General features: G+C 40.0%; 1 protein-coding gene across 1 annotated transcript in view; it reads right to left on the bottom strand.

Moving 5' to 3' along the window:
* Positions 1-1,086: 1,086 nt before the first annotated feature.
* LOC126278873 (dynein axonemal heavy chain 2) overlaps positions 1,087-22,651 on the bottom strand; it is a 914,655-nt gene continuing 893,090 nt past the window's right edge. Inside the window, 5 exon segments of the mRNA XM_049979148.1 lie at positions 1,087-1,516; positions 14,957-15,203; positions 16,179-16,333; positions 17,223-17,373; positions 17,946-18,062. Of these exon segments, the coding sequence (XP_049835105.1) occupies positions 1,362-1,516; positions 14,957-15,203; positions 16,179-16,333; positions 17,223-17,373; positions 17,946-18,062 (825 nt within the window). The 3' untranslated portion in view covers positions 1,087-1,361.

Genomic DNA, 22,651 nt, shown 5'->3' with positions numbered 1-22,651 from the left:
TTAGACACATGCCTGAAATGATGAGAGGCTTAAAACTTGATTCTGAGGTGAGGGTGGAAGTTCTAAATCTGCTATCTCTTGGAGTTCATTTTGCTCTAGGTGAACCATTGTATCATCTAGGAATTTACAAAAACACAAGTGATATCCTGATAGCTTCAACATTGAGTTTTGCTACCTTTTTCTGTTGATGGATATGACCTGTGCTCTTTTTCCACTCATTTTATTATCTTCTCAAGGAATCTGCTGTAAACTGTGGTAAAGAGTGTAGTCATTTCACATACATATTCTGCATAAACATGGCAGATTTAGTATAGTGCAGGGAATATTACTGGCAGCTTGTTTATAAGAGTGACCACTCAGAGCAGCTTCAGTCCAGTCACAAGTCCAGTTTCTACACTGTTGTCAAGGGTGAGAAAAATTACCACACTATTTGTGAGCAGGCTCACAACCAATAATTGAAACCAAAGTAACTGGGTTCAGTTGTTTGGGAGAAGAGATCAAACAGCAAGGTCATCGGACTAGGGAAGGATGTGGAAGGAAGTCGGCCATCCCCTTTCGAAGGAACCATCCTGGCATTTGCCTGGAGTGATTTAGGCAAATCACAGAAATCCTAAATCAGGATGGCCGAACGCAGGATTGAACTGTCATCCTCCCAAATGTGAGTCCAGTGCGCTAACCACTGCGCCACCTCGCTTGGTCAAAGTAACTGCAAACTAAACAGTCCAATCAGTAGCCAAGCATAATAGCAAAATATGGCATAATGGATGCCTTCATAGAACATGGTAAACTGGACTTAGCATGCCACTCCACTAACTTTATTTGCTGCTTATACACCAGAGGTTGCCATTGCCATTGCCATTGCATCTGTTTCTGTTGGCATGTGTTGCATCCAGAAAGCCCTGCCCTACAGGAATGTGGTCTATGCTGTCCTCATCAATCTCTCCATCTGGTAGGAGCTTGAACATCTTCGTGAATTTGATGCCGCTGAATGTGCAACATAATAACAAAAACACAGCTGAGTCCCATGACATTTCTGAGTTTTAGGGTTTTCAGTTGTGTGTCAATACTACTAGAATGGTACACAAATTTTTTTAAATGTTTATTATAAAATTTCACATTTTAATAATACAAAATTTGTATCACAATGATTACCAAATAAACACTCTAGGTAATTACAAAAGGGTGCCAATGAGTATCAGTAGAATACTAAATAGATATGTCTGCACTTATCACTACAGTTACAACTTACTTAATATTTTATATACATTCATGAGCTTATAAAGTAAGTCTGGAACATATCATCAAGTGCTCAGATTCAACAAAAACCTTGAGGCATGGAATGAGGTGTCCAAAGAGTTCACCTAATTGGCAAGGCTGAGAAGTAAAGCAGTGCCTCTTTTGATCCAATGATCAGCATTTTCTGTGCCACTTTTGAGATCAACTGCTACAACAAAAGATTCACGACCACCTCCACCACATCGGATTGGATAATAATAGCAAGGACAGACATAGATACCTGAAAAAAAAAAACATCAAGTTATTTAATTAATACATAATATATGAAAAATGTTATGTAATTGACATTTCATGACATAAAAGATTTATAAAAGCAGTTGCGAGGTTAGACGGAGGGAGCAGAGAGGTGGGGAGAGGGCAGGCGATAGCAGGAAAGGAGAGAAGTAAAAAGACTGAGTGCAATGGAGGAATGAGGGCTGTGTAGTGCTGTAATGGGAACAGAGAAGGCGCTGGATGGGAGAGGACAATGACTAACAAAGGTTGAGGCCAGGAGGATTACAGTAACATAGGATATATTGTGGGGAAAGTTCCCACCTGTGCAATTCAGAAAAGCTGGTGTTGGTGGGAAGGATCCATGTGGCACATGCTGTGAAGCAGTCGCTGAAATGAAGGACTTCATGTTTGGCAGTGTGCTCAGCAACAAGGTGGTCCACTTATTTATTGGCCACAGTCCATTAGTAGCCATTAATGCAGATAGACAGCTTGTTGATTGCCATGCTCACATAGAAGGCAGCACAGTGGTTGCAACTTAGCTTGAAGATCACAAATGATTTCACAGGCAGCCCTGCCTTTGATAGTATAGGTGATGTTTCTGACCGGACTGGAGTAGGTGGTGGTGGGAGAACGTATAGGACAATATTGTTACATTCCATCCTTGATTTTCCACAGCTCAAAGTAACTAAACTATATACCAGATGTGCTGCAATTACTGTGCTGTATTCTATTTGGAAATGACAGCTAACCAGCCACATACTCCAGTGAACTGTCGACATCAAATTGTGGCTAACTGCTTACTTGATCACCTATTTTCTGCACTTTTTGCACAACAGAGCACCAGTGAAATCAATAGATGAGTCACACAATCTAGATCCTCCCTCAGTACACCAGATTGTCTGCACTACACAGATAAGAACTGTCCCTCCAGGATATCCTGTGTTCTCTCAGTTACCACACCCCCTTTCTCCCAGCTTAACTTCCACTGCTCCACTTTGTAGTGTTTCGAGAATTTCTGTGTAAATTCTAAAAATATTATACGTAAGTAACATGTGGATGATAAGCTAGTACAGTAGTACAGGCAAGAAGAGAATACAAGTTTGTGAGATGTAGAATTACAGTTGAATGCTGAAGAATAGATGGACAGATCAGATAACCAATGAAGAGGTGCTGCATCAAACTGGGGAGAACAGAGCTTTATGGAAGAAAGCGCTTAAAAAAGGAGTAGGTTGGTAGCTCATACTCTAATACAAAAAGGAATAGGTATTTTATTAATGGGCATAAGTTCTTGAGTAAAAACTGTAGAGGGAGACCAAAGCTTGAATACAATAAGCAGGATTACATGAATGTACGTTACGGTAGTTATTTAGAGATGAAGAGACTTGCACGAGATAGACTAGAGACAAAAGATGCCTGAAATCAGTGAAATCAGTCTTTGGCTGGAAGCCAAAAGTGTCTCCAATTTTATAAGTACATAGACCTGTTTATTACTACAATGGTTTACATCAGTTTACAGCTTGAACATTTAGCTATTTTTCGACATTTCTGTCAATGCATTTTTGTAGATGCTGTGGCAATTTTTGTATGCCCATGTGATACCAGCTCGCCGCCATGCTGTTCAGAAAGTTATGAACCTCTTCTTTCACCTCATCATCAAAGCTGAATCTATTTCCGGCCAAATGTTCTTTTCACCTAGGAAACAGGTGATAGTCACTGGGTGCCAAGTCAGAACTATAGGGTGGGTGGGTGACTATGATCCACTGAAACTGTTGCAGGAGAGCAACGGTTTACTGAGCGATGTGTGGGCGAGTGTTGTCATGGAAAATGTGTATGCCCTAGCTCAACATTCCTCTTCTCTGGTTCTGAATTGCCCGTTTGAGTTTTTTCAGAGTCTCACAGTACCTGTCAGTTAAGTCGACCAACAATACCCCTTTCCGATCCCACAAAATGGTTGTCATGGCTTTACTGGCAGACTGCGTTTGTTTGAATTTCCATGGCTTTGGCGAAGAAGGGTGCCGCCACTGGCGTGATTGTTGTTCGGCATCAGGTGTAAAGTGGTATGCCCAGGTGTCATCACCCATGAAAATTGAGTTCAGAAAATTGTCCTGTGCGGCTGCAAAGTGGTGAAGAAAGGCGCGGGAAGCATCAACTTGTTGCTGCATGTGGTCCTCAGTCAGCATGCATGGCACCCATCTTGCGCACACCTTCCAGTAGTTCAGTGTTTCCGTTAAAATTCTGTGAGCGGTGCTTCGGGAAACCTCAGGAACCAACGTGCAGAGATCATCCAGGGTGATCCACCAATCTTCAAGCATGCTTTGCTCAACCTTCAACACTGTGTCCTCATAAATTGACAGTCTCCCACTCCTTTGTTCGTCGTGAATTTCGGTCCGACAAGCTCCAACGGGAGCTCCATTCTCAATGGCTGCCAAGCCAAGATTGAGCACCTCAGTACAGTGTGCACATGTTTACACACAGAGCGTGAAGCACTCTTCATAACAGTTTGGCCAACTGCCACACAAACTAGTTCTGTACTTATAAAAAAATAGGAGACCTTACTTTTCGGATTACCCTCATACTACACCAAAAACTATCTTTTAATAATGATGATATTTATTCAGCATCGAGTTATCAAACACAGCCCCTAAAAACAATACAGTTTCAGAGAACTGTACAGATTATTCTTCCGAATATGTCAGTTTACAAAGTTTTATAAACTACAGAGCTGTGTTTAATAATAGTTTTACGTTTTCATGCACTTTACATTTGTTAATATGCAAATAATAGCATTGAAAAAGATTATGATCATTAGGTCACTTATGAATCACCACATACTATGAGTCAGATATATCTTCAAAGCATTTTTCATAAAATTAAAGAACTCATCTAGGAAAACAATGGATTTCCAATTAAAACACTTTTTAGTTGGCCTTTCAATTTGCTAGTGAGATGGGCTGAGAGACATTTTGGTAGGACACTGGATAGCTTCAGCACAGAATAAAGACATCTTTTTCTTCATATGATGCTGTTATGGTATCTCAATTTTTGTCCTGCATTATGCTGGTGCAAGTCACGGTTTAAGTTTGGATACATTGTTCTCACAAGCAATATTACTTTTAACATACATACAAACACCTAATGTTTGAAACAATTGTAGTAACCCATCAATTACTATGTCTGTTTCCTACAGTGGACAAGAGCCAGGACTCCAGCAAGCACAGTGCACTCCAACTGGGCCAGCCCAGTCATCGATCAGTAACCTGTTCTGATGTGTGTGCGCAACATGACTCCAGCAACAGCAGATAAGGACAGTGTCTATATGAGACCACACATGGGGCTCTGGGCTCCTGGTTGTGAAATGTATTTGTTATTTGTAACTATATCCAGTGCATTTTTGTTGTTGTTGCTCTGTACCCTAATAAACCATACTTGTTTTATGACCATGTGTTTCCTTGTGTTACTAGTTAAAATATAAGCGGCAACAAGAATGAGATTTTTGTGTTTTCAATCCTTTGATTTTTATGCCATTCAGTTCTTCCACAGAGGCTACTCCAATTAATCCTGCAACAACAGCTGAAAAACACAGCTTTGTTGGAACGGTTGTTGGCTACACTGACCCTGGCACTGCTGGTTGTTCACCCATCACCATTACCCCCCCCCCCCCAAATGATGAATCTGCAAAAACTCAGATGCTTACTGGAGGTGACTTCACCAACATTTCATGACATCATGGGCAGTTGGCATGGGAGGGCTGTAAGGCTTTTCCTTGTTTATAACCCCTCATATGTATCACTTACTGTGCCACTTAGCTCCTCTGCAAGAGCAGCATCACTTTCTTTTGATGATTTGTGTTGTTTGTTGTCCTCTTACAATCACAAGCATACACATGTGGTAGCTGCACATGCTGACTTCTACCAGTGTCGCAAACAGCGGCAGTAATCATATCGAGCTCAGACAGCCGAGCTTCACAGCCTAAGTTGTAAGTGTTGGTTTGTCACAGCCAAGGCTCGGGAGTATTATGCGGACACCATGGTCCATGATGCAATCATTCCCTTAGCTCCAGATAAGGTGTGTCAACATGCCCTTCAGTTTGAGAGCACTACTGTAGAAGAGGTTTTGAATACAGCACAGTCATTCCAGGTCTCCTGCACCACGGGCCACCAATTGGAGGCTTGTGATGTCACAGTTGTTGACAGCATGCAGCTCTGGTGCACAGAAACTGGTGTGCTGGGAGCACACCAACACTGGGGGAAGAGGAGATAGCCACAATACAAAAAATCTAATTTGACCAATGCAGACAGACACATTGTCAGCAGTAGGGATAGCGAACGCCACTTCCTTTTAGCATCTCTTGATTTGTGCAATGTGAATATGTAGCCTGCCCCAAGTGGTAGGCTTTTCACCAGTTAAAACAAAAGTCGCATATTGGCACTATGTAAGTCTCTATGCCTCAAAAGTCACTGCAGGGATCAATGGATGTCAATATTCATACCATTTCATTGTTATGTTTGCCGTTGCCTGAAGGCCAGAACACACTTTTCATGGAAATGCGAGTGATGGATCAGCTGTTACTTCTACATGTCGGCACAGGAGCCACCGTAACTCTACTCAACTCCCAGATGTACACCAGGTTCGGGTCCCCACTGTTGGTGTGGCAGTTCATGGCCAGCATAGTTTACAAATCAGTTTTCCATTCCGCTCTGTACTTGGTGGTTAATGATACGAGTAGTGAAAATTCGCTTGGGTTAGAGGCCTTTGCCGTTTTTGGGTTATCTATTATGGATTTGGTGCATCTGCTGTTAGATCAAGTGCCTTATCATTCACTGGATTCCTAGTGTTCTGAGTTTTTGGATGCTCCAGTTTTATGTTGTACAAACAATTTCACAGCACCCATCACCCTCAAACCCATCACTCTTGCTTTTTTTCGGATGCAGCTGGTGCCAGCAGCTTTAAGTGACCAAGTGAAGATGGATCCTAGATCAGTTAATATCATTGGGAGTGACTCGACCAATTTCCTCAAGTGAATGGGTTACACCTTTAGTGATTGTAAAAAGCCGTCCGATCAATTCCATCTCTATGACAACTTCAGGGTCACTATTAAGGCATTCGTAGGCATGTATTCCCTACCCTGCCTGGAGTAGTTGCTCACAATTGGGGTGGGTGTCAATTCTTTTCGAAAATTGACTTGGCCAAAGCAAACCTATATGTTCTAGTGGATGAGGCTTCAAAACAGTTGCTTGTGGTTAGCATGCCTTTCGGCCGTTATCAATATCAATGGCTTAAGTTTGAGGTTGTGTATTGATCTGGGGGCCTAGAAACAGTGAAGAGGCTTTGTCCCACTGTAGCCCTCAGTGGTCCACAACAGACCACAGCAGACCACCCACCCCACTGCAGCCCCACGTTGAAACCAGGGTTATTGCATGCATGGTTCGGCCCCCAGTGCGTCATTGCCTCTCTCTTGGGTCGCATTATTTTCCTGTAGATGAAAGTTTACTCCCCATGTCATGATTCCACCAGCTCTGCAATGGGAAGGCCTTTGCTTATTACATCAGGGTCACTTGGGAATCTCTCTCACAAAACTGTTAGCGCACCTTAATCTGTTTTGGCATGCATCAATTGGGAGATGGAACATATTTTCATGGCTTGCCACAAGTATTTGGGTCAGCAGGCAGTGCCACATCTTGTTTTTTCACATGACTGGCCCCTACACAGCCTTGGGAAAGAGTCCGCATAGATTTCACTGGTCCTTCTTCAGACACTTTCTCATTATCAGCCACTGTTTCCTTATGTTGTTTGTTGTTGGTCTGTGATAGAAGATGCAACTGTCATGGTCCCTTTGAAGATATTCTCCACAAAAGGCTTGCCTTTCACTCTGGTTTCAGACAACAGTCCTCAATTCAAGGCACAATCTTACAAGAAGTTTTGTACACCAATGGCGTTTGACACATCACTGTGCTGCCTTTCATCTGCAGTCTAACCGCAAGACTGAGAGCCTTGTTCAAACATTTAAGATGCTGATGGAGATGCACATGTACATAGAATATTTTCAGGTCGAGGAGGCTCTCACAATTTTTTAAGCTCTTACAAAAGCTAATTGGAGCCAAAAGACCCACCAGCCTCCCATATAGCTGTCAGATGCAGATATGGCTGCCAGGTAGGCAGCCTTAAGCTGCGCTGGTTTTGTCCATCATTTGCACCCAGCATGCCAGTCTGGACCCAAGGTTTTGGACAGTGCTCTCACTGGATTCTGTTCATCATCCACAGCTGGTGTAGCCACTGTGTCTTCATGGCTCATGTCGAAGGCTGATTTGTACTGTACTACCAGAATCAGTTGCATCTCAGGATGAGTGCCTGGCCCCCTCCTCAGACCATGGGTGCATCACCTCATTCTTTCTTGGCCCTGGCTGCTCTTGAGGATAGGTAGTCTTGACCTTGCCCACCTATCCCAGAGGTCAGCGTTTCATCAGCATCAACAGCAGCTTTGCTTCCTGCAGCCAGTGCTGACTCTTTACGCTGCACTGACCTGGTGCCACCGTCAGCAGGGATACTGCCCATACTGATATCCCTCACCATGTATTCTAACATACAGATGGCTTCTGCCCCCTTGTCACTGGTCGTGTCCACTGACTATCCTGGTATCAGTGGTCGTGCGGGTGTTATTGTCCCAATCACATTTGTCTGTACTTGCCAGTCTAAGCGGATCAGGAACTTCTCATACCTCTGAGTGATGCTCCTGACACCACCACTGACACCCTGGATGTCTACAGTGACAGCATCACACGCAATGACCCCCTCGTTACTACACCTGTCGTCCACAGCAGACATGTGTGTATCTACTACCAGAAGCGCAGTGCAGATGGTACACCCACAGCTACCCAAGGTAGCTGCCAACAGCAGCGCAGTCACTGACCAATCACCTGTTCTACCGAATGTGCACAGCACAACTCCAGTGACAGCAGACAGAGAGGGCGTCTTTATAAGGCCATACACAAACCTCCAAATGTTTTTGTGTATTTTTGTTGTTATTACTCCATGACCACAAAAACCATAACTGCTTAATTAAAAAGTTTCCTTGTGTTGCTATTTAGAACAATAACGTCTGAAATAATTATCTGGTTCTGGTTGGCATCACAAATAATTCTGATAGCATGTTTCTTTAATGTTAATAATGTGCTTAGGGTAGTTTGTGTTGTCGCACCCCAGATTTCCGACAGATAGGTTAGATTTGACGAAATAATGAATGATAAGCATCTTTTAGGAAATACAAATCCTTACATATTTGCTAATCATGTTTGTGGCAATTGTTTTGAGATAGTTTACAAGCCAAGGAATCTATATGCATGTCCCACTTGAGGTTGTCCTGCAGTATGATTCCTATCAATGTTATTTCATATGAATAATTTCATATCAAATTCCATGTGATTCCTGGTGTTAAATTCCATCATCACACTCTTTGAAGCACTTACATTTAAAGGATTTCATTGAAATACTTGATTATTTCACTGACAAAAATAATCAATTTTAGAAATATGATACAATTGGATAGATAGAAAATCTACTCACCAAGTGGTGGTAGGAGAACACACACATAAATGTATTTAAATTTGCAGGCTTTCAGAGCCAGTGGCTACTTGTGGCAGAAGGGTTGAAGAAGAAATCAGAATGAAGGAAAAGGACTGGTGAGGCTTAGGAAATGGAGAGAGTTTGGTGAAGTCACCCAGAACCCTGAATCATGGGAGAGTTACCAGATGGGATGAGAACGAAAGACTGATTGCTCAACATTATAGAAGTATGGGAATAGGTACGTGCCTGAATTCAATAAATTTCGCTAGTGCAAAAATTACTGCAGTCACAAAATTGTCACATTTGATTTTGCCCCTACTTTGACCTCATTTAGCTTGAAAATGGTGGTAATAATATCAGTGGTAGTGATGAATGACACAACCTTGAAATTTCAACATAAAAAATTGTACACCTGAGCCCATTTTTTGATTACATCTAGTTTCCGTTTAAAGTTGACTGATATTTGGCCTAAACTGTAATAGAGCCCACATAACACTTTACAGCCCCTATTGAAAGCCTCATAAAACAATGAAATCTTTACATTTTGAGCTCAGATTTTACATATCTCATTTATTCTAGAAAGAACATCTGTAAAAAATTCTTGCAGATTGGAGATGATCAGGTAGGGTCCATGAGTCCTCTCTGTGTGTGATCCATTATCATATAATGGTGCTGTCTGCCTTCTAATAAGCTTTTCAGATAACACCATGAATATGGCTGCACCATATTCACCTCAAGGAGAATGTTATCACTGGAAAATGAATCAGGAATTTCCATGTCTGTATTGGCAGATCTAATCACTAAAACACAGTTGTGGACTTGCACCAAACCAGCTCTTAATACTAAACCAAATACCACCATCACATAATTCTCTGTTACTGCTGGTACTCCTTTAGCTGCCAATTTATCGAGGAAGATAAACCCAGTGACACAACACTCCATAAAGCAAAACACTGGGAACAATAATCACCAATTCATTCAGATCCATTTTTTATGTCATAAAGCGCTGAAGATACAGGCTTACGCGGAACAGTGCCCATAAGCTCTGCTGATCATCCATCTTGATGGCTTCCTTTCAAGTACTGCTCTATTTGATAGGTGGATCCAAAGTAGTAAATGGCCACTGGAATGACCATCATCAGTAACCTCACAGTGGGGAGAATATACAAGGGTTATGGAGCAGAAAGAGTGTTCAACAGATGAGGATGACCTGGTAACTGTGTTGAAATGTGTGGGATCGCCTGTGTCGAGGATGCACAGCTCCTGAGATACCATGAGCTTCTCCAAAATTGGCATGTATAATGAGATCCCCACCATGCATTATGGGCACCACAGTCTCTCAGTAGGAGAAATAATGAAGGAGTTTGGTCTGTAAGATCTTTGAGAGCCTCAAATCTATCATGTCCTGTGGAGGTAAATCAAGTGAGCATATAGTGATCCTTTGACCTACATCAGTTTCAACTGCAACTGCTTGCAAGTCAGCAGCCAACAATAGAGCAGAAGAATTGTGTGTGTTATTCACAAATGTAGCTACTCATCACTTGCTATTTCCCCAATCACCTCACTCTTGCAGTGGAGGGTACAGTGCTGTAGCCCAGGGGTGTCGGTAAGTTTAAAACATGTTTCGTGTAAATACATGCACAGGGACATTCCTGCACTAGGAGTGCATCCTCTGATTGCCCAATGTACTATGGGGGCCATTTTATTGTTGAGGATTTTCTTTCACACTGTCTCTTTGTCAGGGTGGAGATCCTTCAATGGATGGAGGCTCAGTCAGGTAGCTAGATGGTTCCCCAGGCAGATTTCATACTCTATTGTCTCCAAATCCAAACCATTAGAACTTTCAGATATTGTGAGACCTGCATGGTCTCATGGCTTATGGTCCGTCTTCTTCTAATGTTGACGCTTCCATTTAGGAGACTTTAGAATAACATTCATGGCAGTGGCACTGACAGTGCTGGCTTGCTTACTGGAGTCTGCCAGTTGGGATGCTGGAGTCTCTACAATATCAGGAAGTGTGGCCTGTGTATTAACACCACCATCACAAATGCACTTGCAAATACAGGTAATAGTGCTGACAGTAGCAACCTCTGTTTGTGCAGAGGAATCATCTTTCAGACTCACTTTTTAAGAGATGATGCAAAAGAAGTAGTGAAAGTGGGAGGCTGCATTGCCTTGTAGATCTTTTAGTTCTCACCATATGGGATCAGTTTTGTTTTTCTGACCTTCCTTTCTTCAAGATACATGCTGCAGTCATTACTCTAGTCATGGTGATTTCCAGAGCAGTTTACACACTTCAGGGTAAATGAACAAATGAAGCTGTCACGGGCAGCTTTACCATTTACCACAAGTGGCTCCACCGTTACATGCTAAGAGGTGTGTCAAAAGTATTGGCATTTATAACTGTGGACTAAACCTGCCTTGATAGGCTCCAGAACTGTTGTGCTATTAAGTGTAAGGATAAAGCAACTTTGACCAGTTCACTGTCTATCCATTTCATTATATTCTGCACATCCATGACATTTTCTTGAGCCCACTCATCTTCCAGTTCCTCTTTGAGAATATCTACAATATGCCTGCACAACATCACACCTTTGATGTGGAGTTGTGTAGCTCTGTTTCCATTTCGCAAGGCATTTTGCTTTCTGGAGGTTTGTTGCTTGTTGGGAACTGGAAGTTTCAACCAGCAGTTTCTCATTTCACTTTGACAGATTTTAAAGTGCCAGCAATACCCTCTAAACCCTTTTGAAAATACAAAGGCAAAACTTTCCCAAAGCTGTCCTTTTTCCTTTTAACTTTTAAAAACACTTTATATCTAGCAGCATGCGTATTGTTACCCGGGACGTAAATATTTGAATTAATACTTGTATAGGAAAGACTGGCACCAAGGTCTTCTTGGTAGGATGGCACTGATATCCACCAGCAATACACCCAGTCTGCTGGGAATTGAAAAGGATAAGCTTGAGGACTGATTCCATCTTTGTCCCACATGTGGCTACGGAACGAGTCCCGCATAGCTTGGTATGCCTTGTACTTCTGAGGAGTGTTAGGTTCCCTACAGGTTGCCCACTGATGAGTGTTCCACCTTAATAGCCATGCATCTCACTGGTGCACAGCACAATTTGAGATTGGGGGGTTTTTACCATTCTTGCAATCCTGAGAGTTAATCCAAGACATGTTTTTTCTTTCACACACAACAGTCCGCAACTGCAACACACACTGGTCACTGCAGCGTGCCCAGAGCTCATGGTTACAGAGGACTGGCAATACTCACCAGTCCCCAGCTCAGGAAACCTGGGTTCACCAAGCACACACCAAGGAAAGAAATGCTGAACTCCCTGAGATGCTTGCCATTTAGAACAACCAGGGAAAGGGGGGCGGACATGTGTGGCTTTACTGAAAATACCAAGGATGTGACAAGCAGTAACCCCCGATAAAACTTTCTCACAAAACTGCTTGTTTAACAGCACTGTGAAAGAACATCTCCAGAGATTAGAAATGGGAGGAGCCCATAGCAAGTTGGAGCTTCCAGTTCATCAGGAGTGTTCCGATGACATAGTTGGTACTACACTACCTGTGAAAGGCAGAGGTCCATGCTTGAATACTGTCCATTGCAAAGTTTAAACTTGTCCTATATAAAGGTAAAGCTGTCATCAATCCATGGGTGACTTCAACACCACAGTGCTTTACTAGGCATGGTCCTGTTGAAGGTGGTATGACAATGTCTTCCTTCAACAACTAACCTGACTTACCCAGTCAGAGTGTGGATCTACAGTTTAAAACAGACATAGAACCACAATGCGACATGTCATTTTCACATTAATAAATATTGTCAGAAGTGAAAAGAGAAATAAATGATATATATAAATTCTAGGACCAACCAAAGATTGAATCCACACTTTTGGATTCATAGTTTGGCAATTACCAACATCATTGTCCTATATAATCATTCTATATGCATTTGTAAATGAAACAGGCAATGGTAGGAACCACTTTTACAAGTTTACAGGTATTCACCAAGTACGCATGTGTTACAAAAGTTAACTAACTCATGTAGCATCAAGAAATCTATCGTTAGTAAATATACATTGAAAGAAAGGGAAAAACCTCAAAAATGAACAATATTTACTAAATAAACCATTATGTTTTTCCATATTATTTGGAACACATATTATGTTTGAGTATAATGACTTTTCTGGAGACTAGAAATCTACTCTGTAGGAATCAGCATGGGTTTTGAAAAAGACGGTCGTGTGAAACCCAGCTCGTGCTAATCATCCACATGACTCAGAAAGATATAGACACGGGTTCACAGGTAGATGCCAGGTTTCTTGACTTCCACAAGGCGTTCAATACAGTCCCCCACAGTCATTTAATGAACAAAGTAAGAGCATATGGACTATCAGACAAATTGTGTGATTGGATTGAAGAGTTTCTAGATAACAGAACGCAGCATGTTATTCTCAATGGAGAGAAGACTTCCGAAGTAAGAGTGATTTCAGGTGTGCCGCAGCCGAGTGTCATAGGACCGTTGCTATTCACAATATACATAAAGGACCTTGTGGATGACATCGGAAGTTCACTGAGGCCTTTTGCAGATGATGCTGTGGTGTATCGAGAGGTTGTAACAATGAAAAATTGTACTGAAATGCAGGAGGATCTGGAGCGAATTGACGCATGGTGCAGGGAATGGCAATCGAATCTCAATGTATACAAATGTAATGTGCTGCGAATACACAGAAAGATAGATCCCCTATCACTTAGCTACAAAATAGCAAGTCAGCAACTGAAAGCAGTTAATTCCATAAATTATCTGGGAGTACGCATTAGGAGTGATTTAAAATGGAATGATTATATAAAGTTGATCGTCGGTAAAGCAGATGCCAGACTGAGATTCATTGAAAGAATTCTAAGGAAATGCAATCCGAAAACAAAGGAAGTAGGTTACAGTACGCTTGTTCACCCACTGTTTGAATACTGCTCAGCAGCGTGGATCTGTACCAGATAGGGTTGATAGAAGAGATAGAGAAGATCCAACGGAGAGCAGCGTGCTTCGTTACAGGATCATTTAGTAATCGCAAAAGCATTACGGAGATGATAGATAAACTCCAGTGGAAGACTCTGCAGGAGAGACGCTCACTAGCTCGGTACGGGCTTTTGTTAAAGTTTCGAGAACATACCTTCACAGAAGAATCAAGCAGTATATAGCTCCCTGCTATGTATATCTCGCAAAGAGACCATGAGGATAAAATCAGAGAGATTAGAGCCCACACAGAAGCATACCAACAATCCTTCTTTCCACAAACAATGTGAGACTGGAATAGAAGGGAGAACCAATAGAGGTACTCAGGGTACCCTCCGCCACACACCGTCAGGTGGCTTAAGGAGTACGCATGTAGATGTAGATGTAGTTATTTTATGAAGTACATGACTCATTATCTATCATTCCAGATTTTTCTATTATTTTGCTCTAATCATTTCTTGATCATAACCATCACAGGGCCTATTTGGTTTTTATTCCTCCAACTACCTGTTTCTAATAACAAGAAAATGATTTTTCTTTTGTCAGTTATGCCCTATAGTTTTGTATTTAGGTTTTGAGAAGAAATAAAAAGATGCAATTTTCATTGCTCAGTTTTGATTTTTACTTTTGGTGAGTGTGATTTTTTTTACTTATTTATCATTCATTTTCAGTGTGTATTTTGTTTTGTTTGTACAAGTGTACATACGGAACAAGATTTTTGATGATGTCCATCTATCAACATAGCAAATGATCTCTTAAACACTGTTAATAAATAAAATATGTTATTCTGCAAAAAGAATACTAGGACATGTTTCAGCTGAATGTACCATATTCTATAAATTTCAAAAAGACAGAATGTCAAACCTCTGCTTTTCTTCTTCAGATGTTCCATAGGTTTGAAGTGGATAACTGGCATTGGGCACACAAGCTGCATTGGTTGTGGTTCTATAAGACACATCTTTCTCCAGTCCCAACCGGCACCTTCTAAGTATACACTTCTAACATATACACCATCAGCAGGTGGCTGGAGGCCTGAACGTTCATCTGGGGCAAATATTGTGAAATCCCATGATAAGGAATCAATAGAAATATTCGAACGGCGAGCAGAAGTCTGGAAAAAATATATTAACCAATGTAACAGGTGAAGTTTCCACTCAAAATAAAATAACCCCCTAAGACACTAATGCTACATGGTTTTGGAAAAAAGATGGTGAAATTTGCAACTATGTATGATTTTACTGTAATGAATTTTGTATATTTATAAGACAGAGAGAGAGAGAAAAAGGGGTAGTTTCCAACAATGACAAATTTTTACATTATACACAATTCCTATTTCATTTGACTCTCATTTACAGTTTTTGTTGTATATTCTGTAACATTGTAGGTAGTCAATATTAATATTTACAAACATTTGGACCTAACAGTGATAGTCTCCCTAGCAAATTCCCACTTTTCCATGGATTCTATTTAATTTGACAATCATTGGTGTCACCAGTATTGGTATCACAAAGTATTGAAAGAATATGTTTGCAAGACAGTTAAATTTTTAATCAACACTGTCAGCTTATTTTTCTGTAATGACATCAACCTAATGCCTTGTCACACATAATTTTCAAAATGGTCAGGCAAATCATTTAAAACTGTTTGTTACATCTAAATAATGTAAGGAAATTGAGTCCTGAGAACAATGTTTCAGTGGCTGTTGTACTCAATCCAAAATTCTGATCACTATTTCCAGATGCAAAGTGTGCATTCAGTAACCTGACTCAGCATAGTTAATTTTTTTACATGAAATGACACCATTTCCTGCACACTCAACTGTAATTACATAACCACATTTTTCTAATGCAGCCTTAACGCAGGTGATATTGCTGTAGCCTGCACTTGCATTGAAAATAACAAAAAACCTCTATGCTAAAGTATTGGATACGATCTAACATGAAACAAAAGCATTAAGCTTCAGTACAATATTTCAATTTTGGCCAACACTGATAACTTCATTATGTCTTATTTCAAAAAATATACAAGCAAAATAGTATTTTTCTGAAATCCTCAAATTTTATTTATGTATTAGACATGTGAATACCTGCAACACTGCTGTCAGGAATCCTGTGGGGAAAGTGTAAGCTGCCAACCAGAACAGGACAGGTGGATGTGTAGTTTCTGCCCACTGCGCAAAATGTTCCACTCTGAGAACCAAATCCCGTGACCATGAACCCAGCAGCTTCAGGGATGGGTAAGCTGTGACAATGTATATTGACAGGATAAAATACAAGCACAAATATTACAAGAACCATTCTCACTGTTGTTCAAATTTTACACTACTTTCCCAAGTTGCAAAATAATTTAAGAGACAATCTTAGAAAATAAAAGATTATTAATATTCACTAAGTTAAACAAGGCCAATAATAATAATGATATTATCATTTAGTAGTAGTCATTTTAAATTAGACAAACAAATGGCAATGCATCCAGTAATAAAAACAGAATAGTTTTCCTATATTTCCTCTCTACTGTTGTCCACCTTTGTCACCTGATGAAATAGTCTTTAGTGTAAAGAAATACAATACTGTGCCTTGGTGGACTCTTGACCACACTCTATTTTGACAGTGTTTATTAAACAAATTTCTTCTAATGCACGTGCACATGAATGTGTGCACATGCGTTCACACACACACACACACACACACACACACACACACACACACACACACGTGCAATCATTCTTAAGGTGTGACCACATACATTCATTTTATTTCATTTTTGCCACATATTTCTGTTACTACAAATACTCATATTTACAGCATTTGGAGTAGGTCTTCATTGCCCACTTCACCTTGAAACATTAATTATTGGAAAAATTGAATACAAACATTTGATAAACTTAAGCTTCTCAGCTATGGTTTCTTTAATATTGAATCTTACTGACATTACTGACAAGAAGTATCACTGTTAAGTTAATTACACCTTATTGTTCCATATGTTCTATATGTGTGACTTTTGCTATGCATCTTTACTAGTACTTTTGTGTCAGGTACATTTCAATCTTTGACAAGCAGAAATAAAATCTGTGGAGAAACTCAGAAAACAAATTATAGACTATGTATCATAAAAATGCTATATTTCTCACCTTTTAACCATTCAGTAGGAACTCTGCCTTCATAAATACAGACAAAAATATCCTCAAGAGTAGCTGACATTACCACTAAACCCTGAATGCCTTTCTGTAAATCCTCAAGAGATTGTCGGATTGAAACCAATAGCACATTATATCTTGATATCTGCAATAGTGCAAAGTATATATATGATACAAAATTATAAACTAGTGGCTTATGAAACAAATACATATGTAAATCAATCATTATTAAATATATGAAGATCTTAAACTAAACACTGGTTGATGCATAACATAGTACAAATATTTAAATACCTACAGATTTAGTAACACAATTTTAACAGTCAGTGCATATGCTTCATTTGGCATCTTGGATTATCTGGAGCCAAATATTTCTTTTATTAATGGCGAAATACAATATCTTTAACATCATCATTTTAGGAAACATAGTAATAATGCCAACCTAAGTAAAAGTTTGTCAGGAATAAAATAAAACAGTAATTATAGATTAACTCTGAACTAAACTGTATTTGATATCAAAATTATTAGATGTGAATGATACATCTACAATAGAGACAAATGTGTGCCAGAAAGAAATTTCATGTGTGCATCAAGTAGTAATAAAAAGTTTTCCTGATACGTTCACAGCCAGATAATTATGTATTTCAGCCTACTGGTCATAACAAGTATTTCTTTAAGAACATATTTTTCAGAGCAGCAAAGTGAAAACATACTTACTTCTTGTAAAAGAACTACATCCAGTGGAGTTTTTTCTGCGCCAATTAGTTTGTCTGTGGCTTCATAGTCAATTGGATTTGGCACCTTTGACAGTACATCTGCAGCAAGTTGTAAAACCTGCAATTTATTAAATATATCAATCAGCTATGAACATTATAACAATGAAAATAATCAATTATTGATCATATAATGTAAATGGATAGATAAAAAATCTACTCACCAAGTGGCGGCAGGGGAATACACATATAAAAGGGTTTAACTTTTACAAGCTTTTGGAGCCAGTGGCTCCTTCTTCTGGCAGAAGAGTTGAAGGGGAAGGAAACGTGGTGCAGGAAAAGTACCAGAGAGTTTTAGGGAAAGGGATGCAGTTCAGAAAAGTCACACAGAACCCCAGGTCAGGTGAGAATTACTGGATGGGATGAGAAGGAAGGACCGATTGTTGGGGACTGCAATGGATGAGATTTGAAAATCTGTGAGCTTAAAGGTGGAGGACAGGATAATATCCACGACAAAGATTACTTTTAAAACATCGTGCATGAGTTAATATGAGTGAAAAGCTAAGTTCATTGTATATAACAGAGATGTGAGGATGGGCAGTGAAAAATAGACAAGTCAGAAAATGAAAGCTGTCAAAAAATATAATGGAGTGAAGAAAGGAATAGTTACCATGAAGAACTGCTGAGACAGAAGGAATTAATGTAAATTAAGGCCAGGTGGATGGTGAGAACCAAGGACATATTGTGTTGCTTGTTCCCACCTGCATAGTTCTGAGAAACTGGTATCTGGGGGAAGAATCCATATGGTACGTGTGGTGAAACAGGCACTAAGGTCATGACTGTCATATTGTACAGCATGCTCTACAACAGGATATTGTGTGTTGCCTATATACACCCTCTGCCTAAGCCAATTCATCCTGACTGATAACTGGATGGTAGTCATGCTGATACAAAAGGCCAAACAGTGTTTACATAAAATCTGGTATTAGACGTGTCGTTTCACAGGTGGCTCTCGCTTTGGTAGTATATGTTTAACCAGTTACAGGGCTGAAATAGTTGGTGGTAGGAGGGTGCATAGGGCAGATCTTGCAGTGGGGATGATCACGGGGGTAGGAGCCATAGATGGATGCAGAAGGAGCATAGGGTCTGGCAAGGATATTGCAGAGATTGGGAAGATGATGAAAAGCTATTCTAGGTGTGGAGTGCACAAAATCTCACACAGGATGGCTCTCATTTCAGGGCATGATCTTAGGAACTCATGGCCTTTTCAAAGGTATTGTACTGGACTTGAATGTATTAATCAGTTTCTTCGACAAGGCCATGACTTCCTAAAATCATGCCCTGAAATGAGAGCCATCCTGTGTGAGATTTTGTGCACTCCACAATATTCTTATCAGACCCTATGCTCCTTCTTCACCCATCTCCCTACCCTACGGCTCCAACCCCTGTGCCTGTCTCCACTGCAAGACTCACCCTATGTACCCTCCTACCACCATCTATTTCAGCTCTGTAACTGGCAAAACATATACTATCAAAGGGAGAGTCACCTGTGAAACAACACTTGTCATATACTAGCTGTTATGTAAACTCTGTTCAGCCTTTTATATTGGCATGACTACCACCCAGTTATCAGTCAGGATGAATGAGCAAAGGCAGAGGGTGTACACAGGCAACACAAAATATACTGTTGCAGAGCATGCTGTACAACATGACAACCATGACCTCGGTGCCTATTTCACCATACACACCATCTGGTTTCTTCCCCCAGACATCAATTTCTTACAACTTCGCTGGTGGGAACTAACACTACAACATGTCCTGGCCTTAATTTATGTTAATTTCTTCTGTCTCAGCATTTCTTCACAGTAATTGCTCCTTTCTTCACTCCATTTTAGTTTTTGACAGCTTTCATTTTCTGACGTGTCTATTTTTTTACACCCCTCCTCACACCTCTGTTACATACAATGCACTTAGTTTTTCGCTCTTATTAACTTGTGCACAGTGTTTTAGTAGTAATATCTGTCTTTACCCTGTCTTCCACATTTAAGCTCGCAGATTTTCAAATCTCGTCCAGTGCAGTCCCCAACAATCCATCTTTCCTTCTCATTCCGTCCAGTAAGTCTCCCCTGACAAGGTGTTCTGTGTGACTTTTCTGAACTGCGCCCCTTTCCCTAAAACTCTCCGGTCCCTTTTCTTCACGCCTCTCCCTTCCCCTTCAACTCTTCTGCCAGAAGAAGGAGCCACTGGCTCCAAAAGCTTGTAAAAGTTATACCCTTTTGTATGTGTGTTCCCCTGCTGCTAATTGGTTAGTAGATATTTTTATTTTTTATTTTTTATTATTATTTTTTAATACATTAGCTATGAACCTTAGAATGATTACAAATGGGATATCAAAAAGAATTACCTACATTTCAGTATGTGTTGCTCATTTTTCATAAAAACACACAAAGTATCATTTTTCATGTATCAGACAATATTAAGAAGCATCAGTAACATGGAACAAGTTGCAGTACGCATAAGTACACTGCAGAAAGTATTATAATTTGATTTTGTGTCCTAGAAAACTAACAGCAAGTGATGCATTAATAACAGCTCTATTTTGAAAAGGGAAGTTGCTACTCACTGTATGGTGGAGATGCTGAGCTGCACATAGGCACAACAAAAAGACTGTCACAATATAAGCTTTCGGCCAACAAGGCCTTCGTTGAAAATAGCCAACAGACACACACACACACACACACACACACACACACACACACACACACACACACACACACACATGACTGCAACTGAAGCCACACTCGGAGAGGCTGCAGTTATATGTGTGTGTATGTGTGTGTGTGTGTGTGTGTGTGTGTGTGTGCGTGTGTGTGTCATCTATTTTCAACAAAGGCCTTGTTGGCCAAAAGTTTATATTGTGACAGTCTTTTTGTTGTGCCTATCTGCGACTCAGCATATCTGCTATTCGGTGAGTGGCAACTTTCCTTTTCAGAATATTGTTACATTCCATCCTGGATTTACCACTGTTTAATAGTATTATTTATATGATATTAAACACAGACAATTATTTAATGATATTTATCAACACAATAATGGCAGACAAATAGTTTACTCATCACACAGAACTACCACTATTATTATTTGCTTTTACGGCCTCATTGGGTCACTTTAGTCAATCATTTCCTGGTCCTCTTCTTTAGTTAGCAGATGTTTCATTCTTTCTTAACTGCCCAGTATCTTTTCATTTGTTCTGATCTTTCTTCATCTGTAAATGCCCTTTTCATTGTGTGTTGTTTGTCTATTTTTGGTTTAAATATTATTTTCTTGTCATTCAGTTTCTTGAGATTTTCCATCTTGTTTTGCAGATGATCCAAGGTTATATCTAGTTCTCCCATATCCTATTTAATTTCCTTGATTCATCCTACTTGTTGCTTCAGATTCCACAGTTTCTGCATAATTTTTCTTGCTAATCTGGTTTCTGGTGTCCTCATTATGTGGCGATAGAAAGAAATCTTCTTTTTACATATAGTATCTGTGATGGGCTCCAGATCCCTGTACACTACTTCATTCGGCACTAACCGCCATTGTCCTTCCTTGTGGTATTTTCTATTTATGCATGTTCTAGCTAGTCTTCTCTCTACTTTTAGTATTTTGTCGGCTCTGTTCCTCTGAATGACTTTAAAAAGAGTCTCACTTCTGTATGTTACCTCTGGCTGAACCACCATCTTGCAGTGTTTTAATTTTCTTTGAGTTGACAGACATTTCTTATTGTATGTAGACCATGCTAGTTTTTATCATTTTATTGGTTCTCTGTTGTCAAGCAGGTTTTACATCCAAGTTGTGTGTTATCTCTCCTAGATTGCTTCACTATTTTAATTTTTCTGTTGTCTAGTGTTACGTGGTCTATTGCTAGTGGATCTGTTACCATCACCTCGGTCTTTTTGGAAAGATATCTGGAGTCCTACTTTTGCGCTATATTTTGCAGGGTCATTATTTGATTTCTAGCTTCTTGTACATTATCAGCTAGTAATGCTAAGTCATCTGTCATTCCCAAACAATTTAGGTTTATGCCATCTTTCTTGGTTCCAATTGTTATGTTTTTAGGATTCTCTTTGTACCATTCTCTCATCAAGTGTTCAAGAGCACAGTTGAAGAGCACTGGTGATAGACCAACTCCTTGTCTTAACCCTGTTTTAATCATAAATGGCTCAGATGGTTCTCCCCTGAATTTTGCTTTGGACTTGGCATTTGTAAAGTTTAATTATATCATGTTTTATTAATTTTGGATGAAGTCCAAAATTTCTTAATATGTCCAACATAGAAGATCTGTGGATGCAATCATAAGCTTTTTAGAAGTCTACAAAGGTTATGACTAGTTCCTTCTCTCTCCTTTTTTAGGCATCCATTACTAATTTTAATGTGATGATCTGTTCTGGGCAGCTTCTCCAGGGTCTAAATCCTCCTTGAAATTCTCCTAGCTCCTTTTCAAGATGATCTTTACAGCGATTGTAGAGAATTCTTGACAATATTTTATATGTGCAATCCAATTTCCCTCTGTAGTTGTCTGGATTTGATTTTTCGTCTTTTTCGTGTAATGGGTGTATGATAGCTATAGTCCAATGTTCAGGTAGCTCTTCTCCAATCCAGATTTTAACTATGCTTTGATGTAATGATATCTTCATGGGTTCTGCTGTGTATTTCCAGAGTTCT

Source organism: Schistocerca gregaria, chromosome 6, assembly GCF_023897955.1.
Source record: "Schistocerca gregaria isolate iqSchGreg1 chromosome 6, iqSchGreg1.2, whole genome shotgun sequence".
Taxonomy (NCBI): domain Eukaryota; kingdom Metazoa; phylum Arthropoda; class Insecta; order Orthoptera; family Acrididae; genus Schistocerca; species Schistocerca gregaria.
Note: the sequence above shows the minus strand (reverse complement) of the source record. Positions and strands in the feature narration are given on the sequence as shown.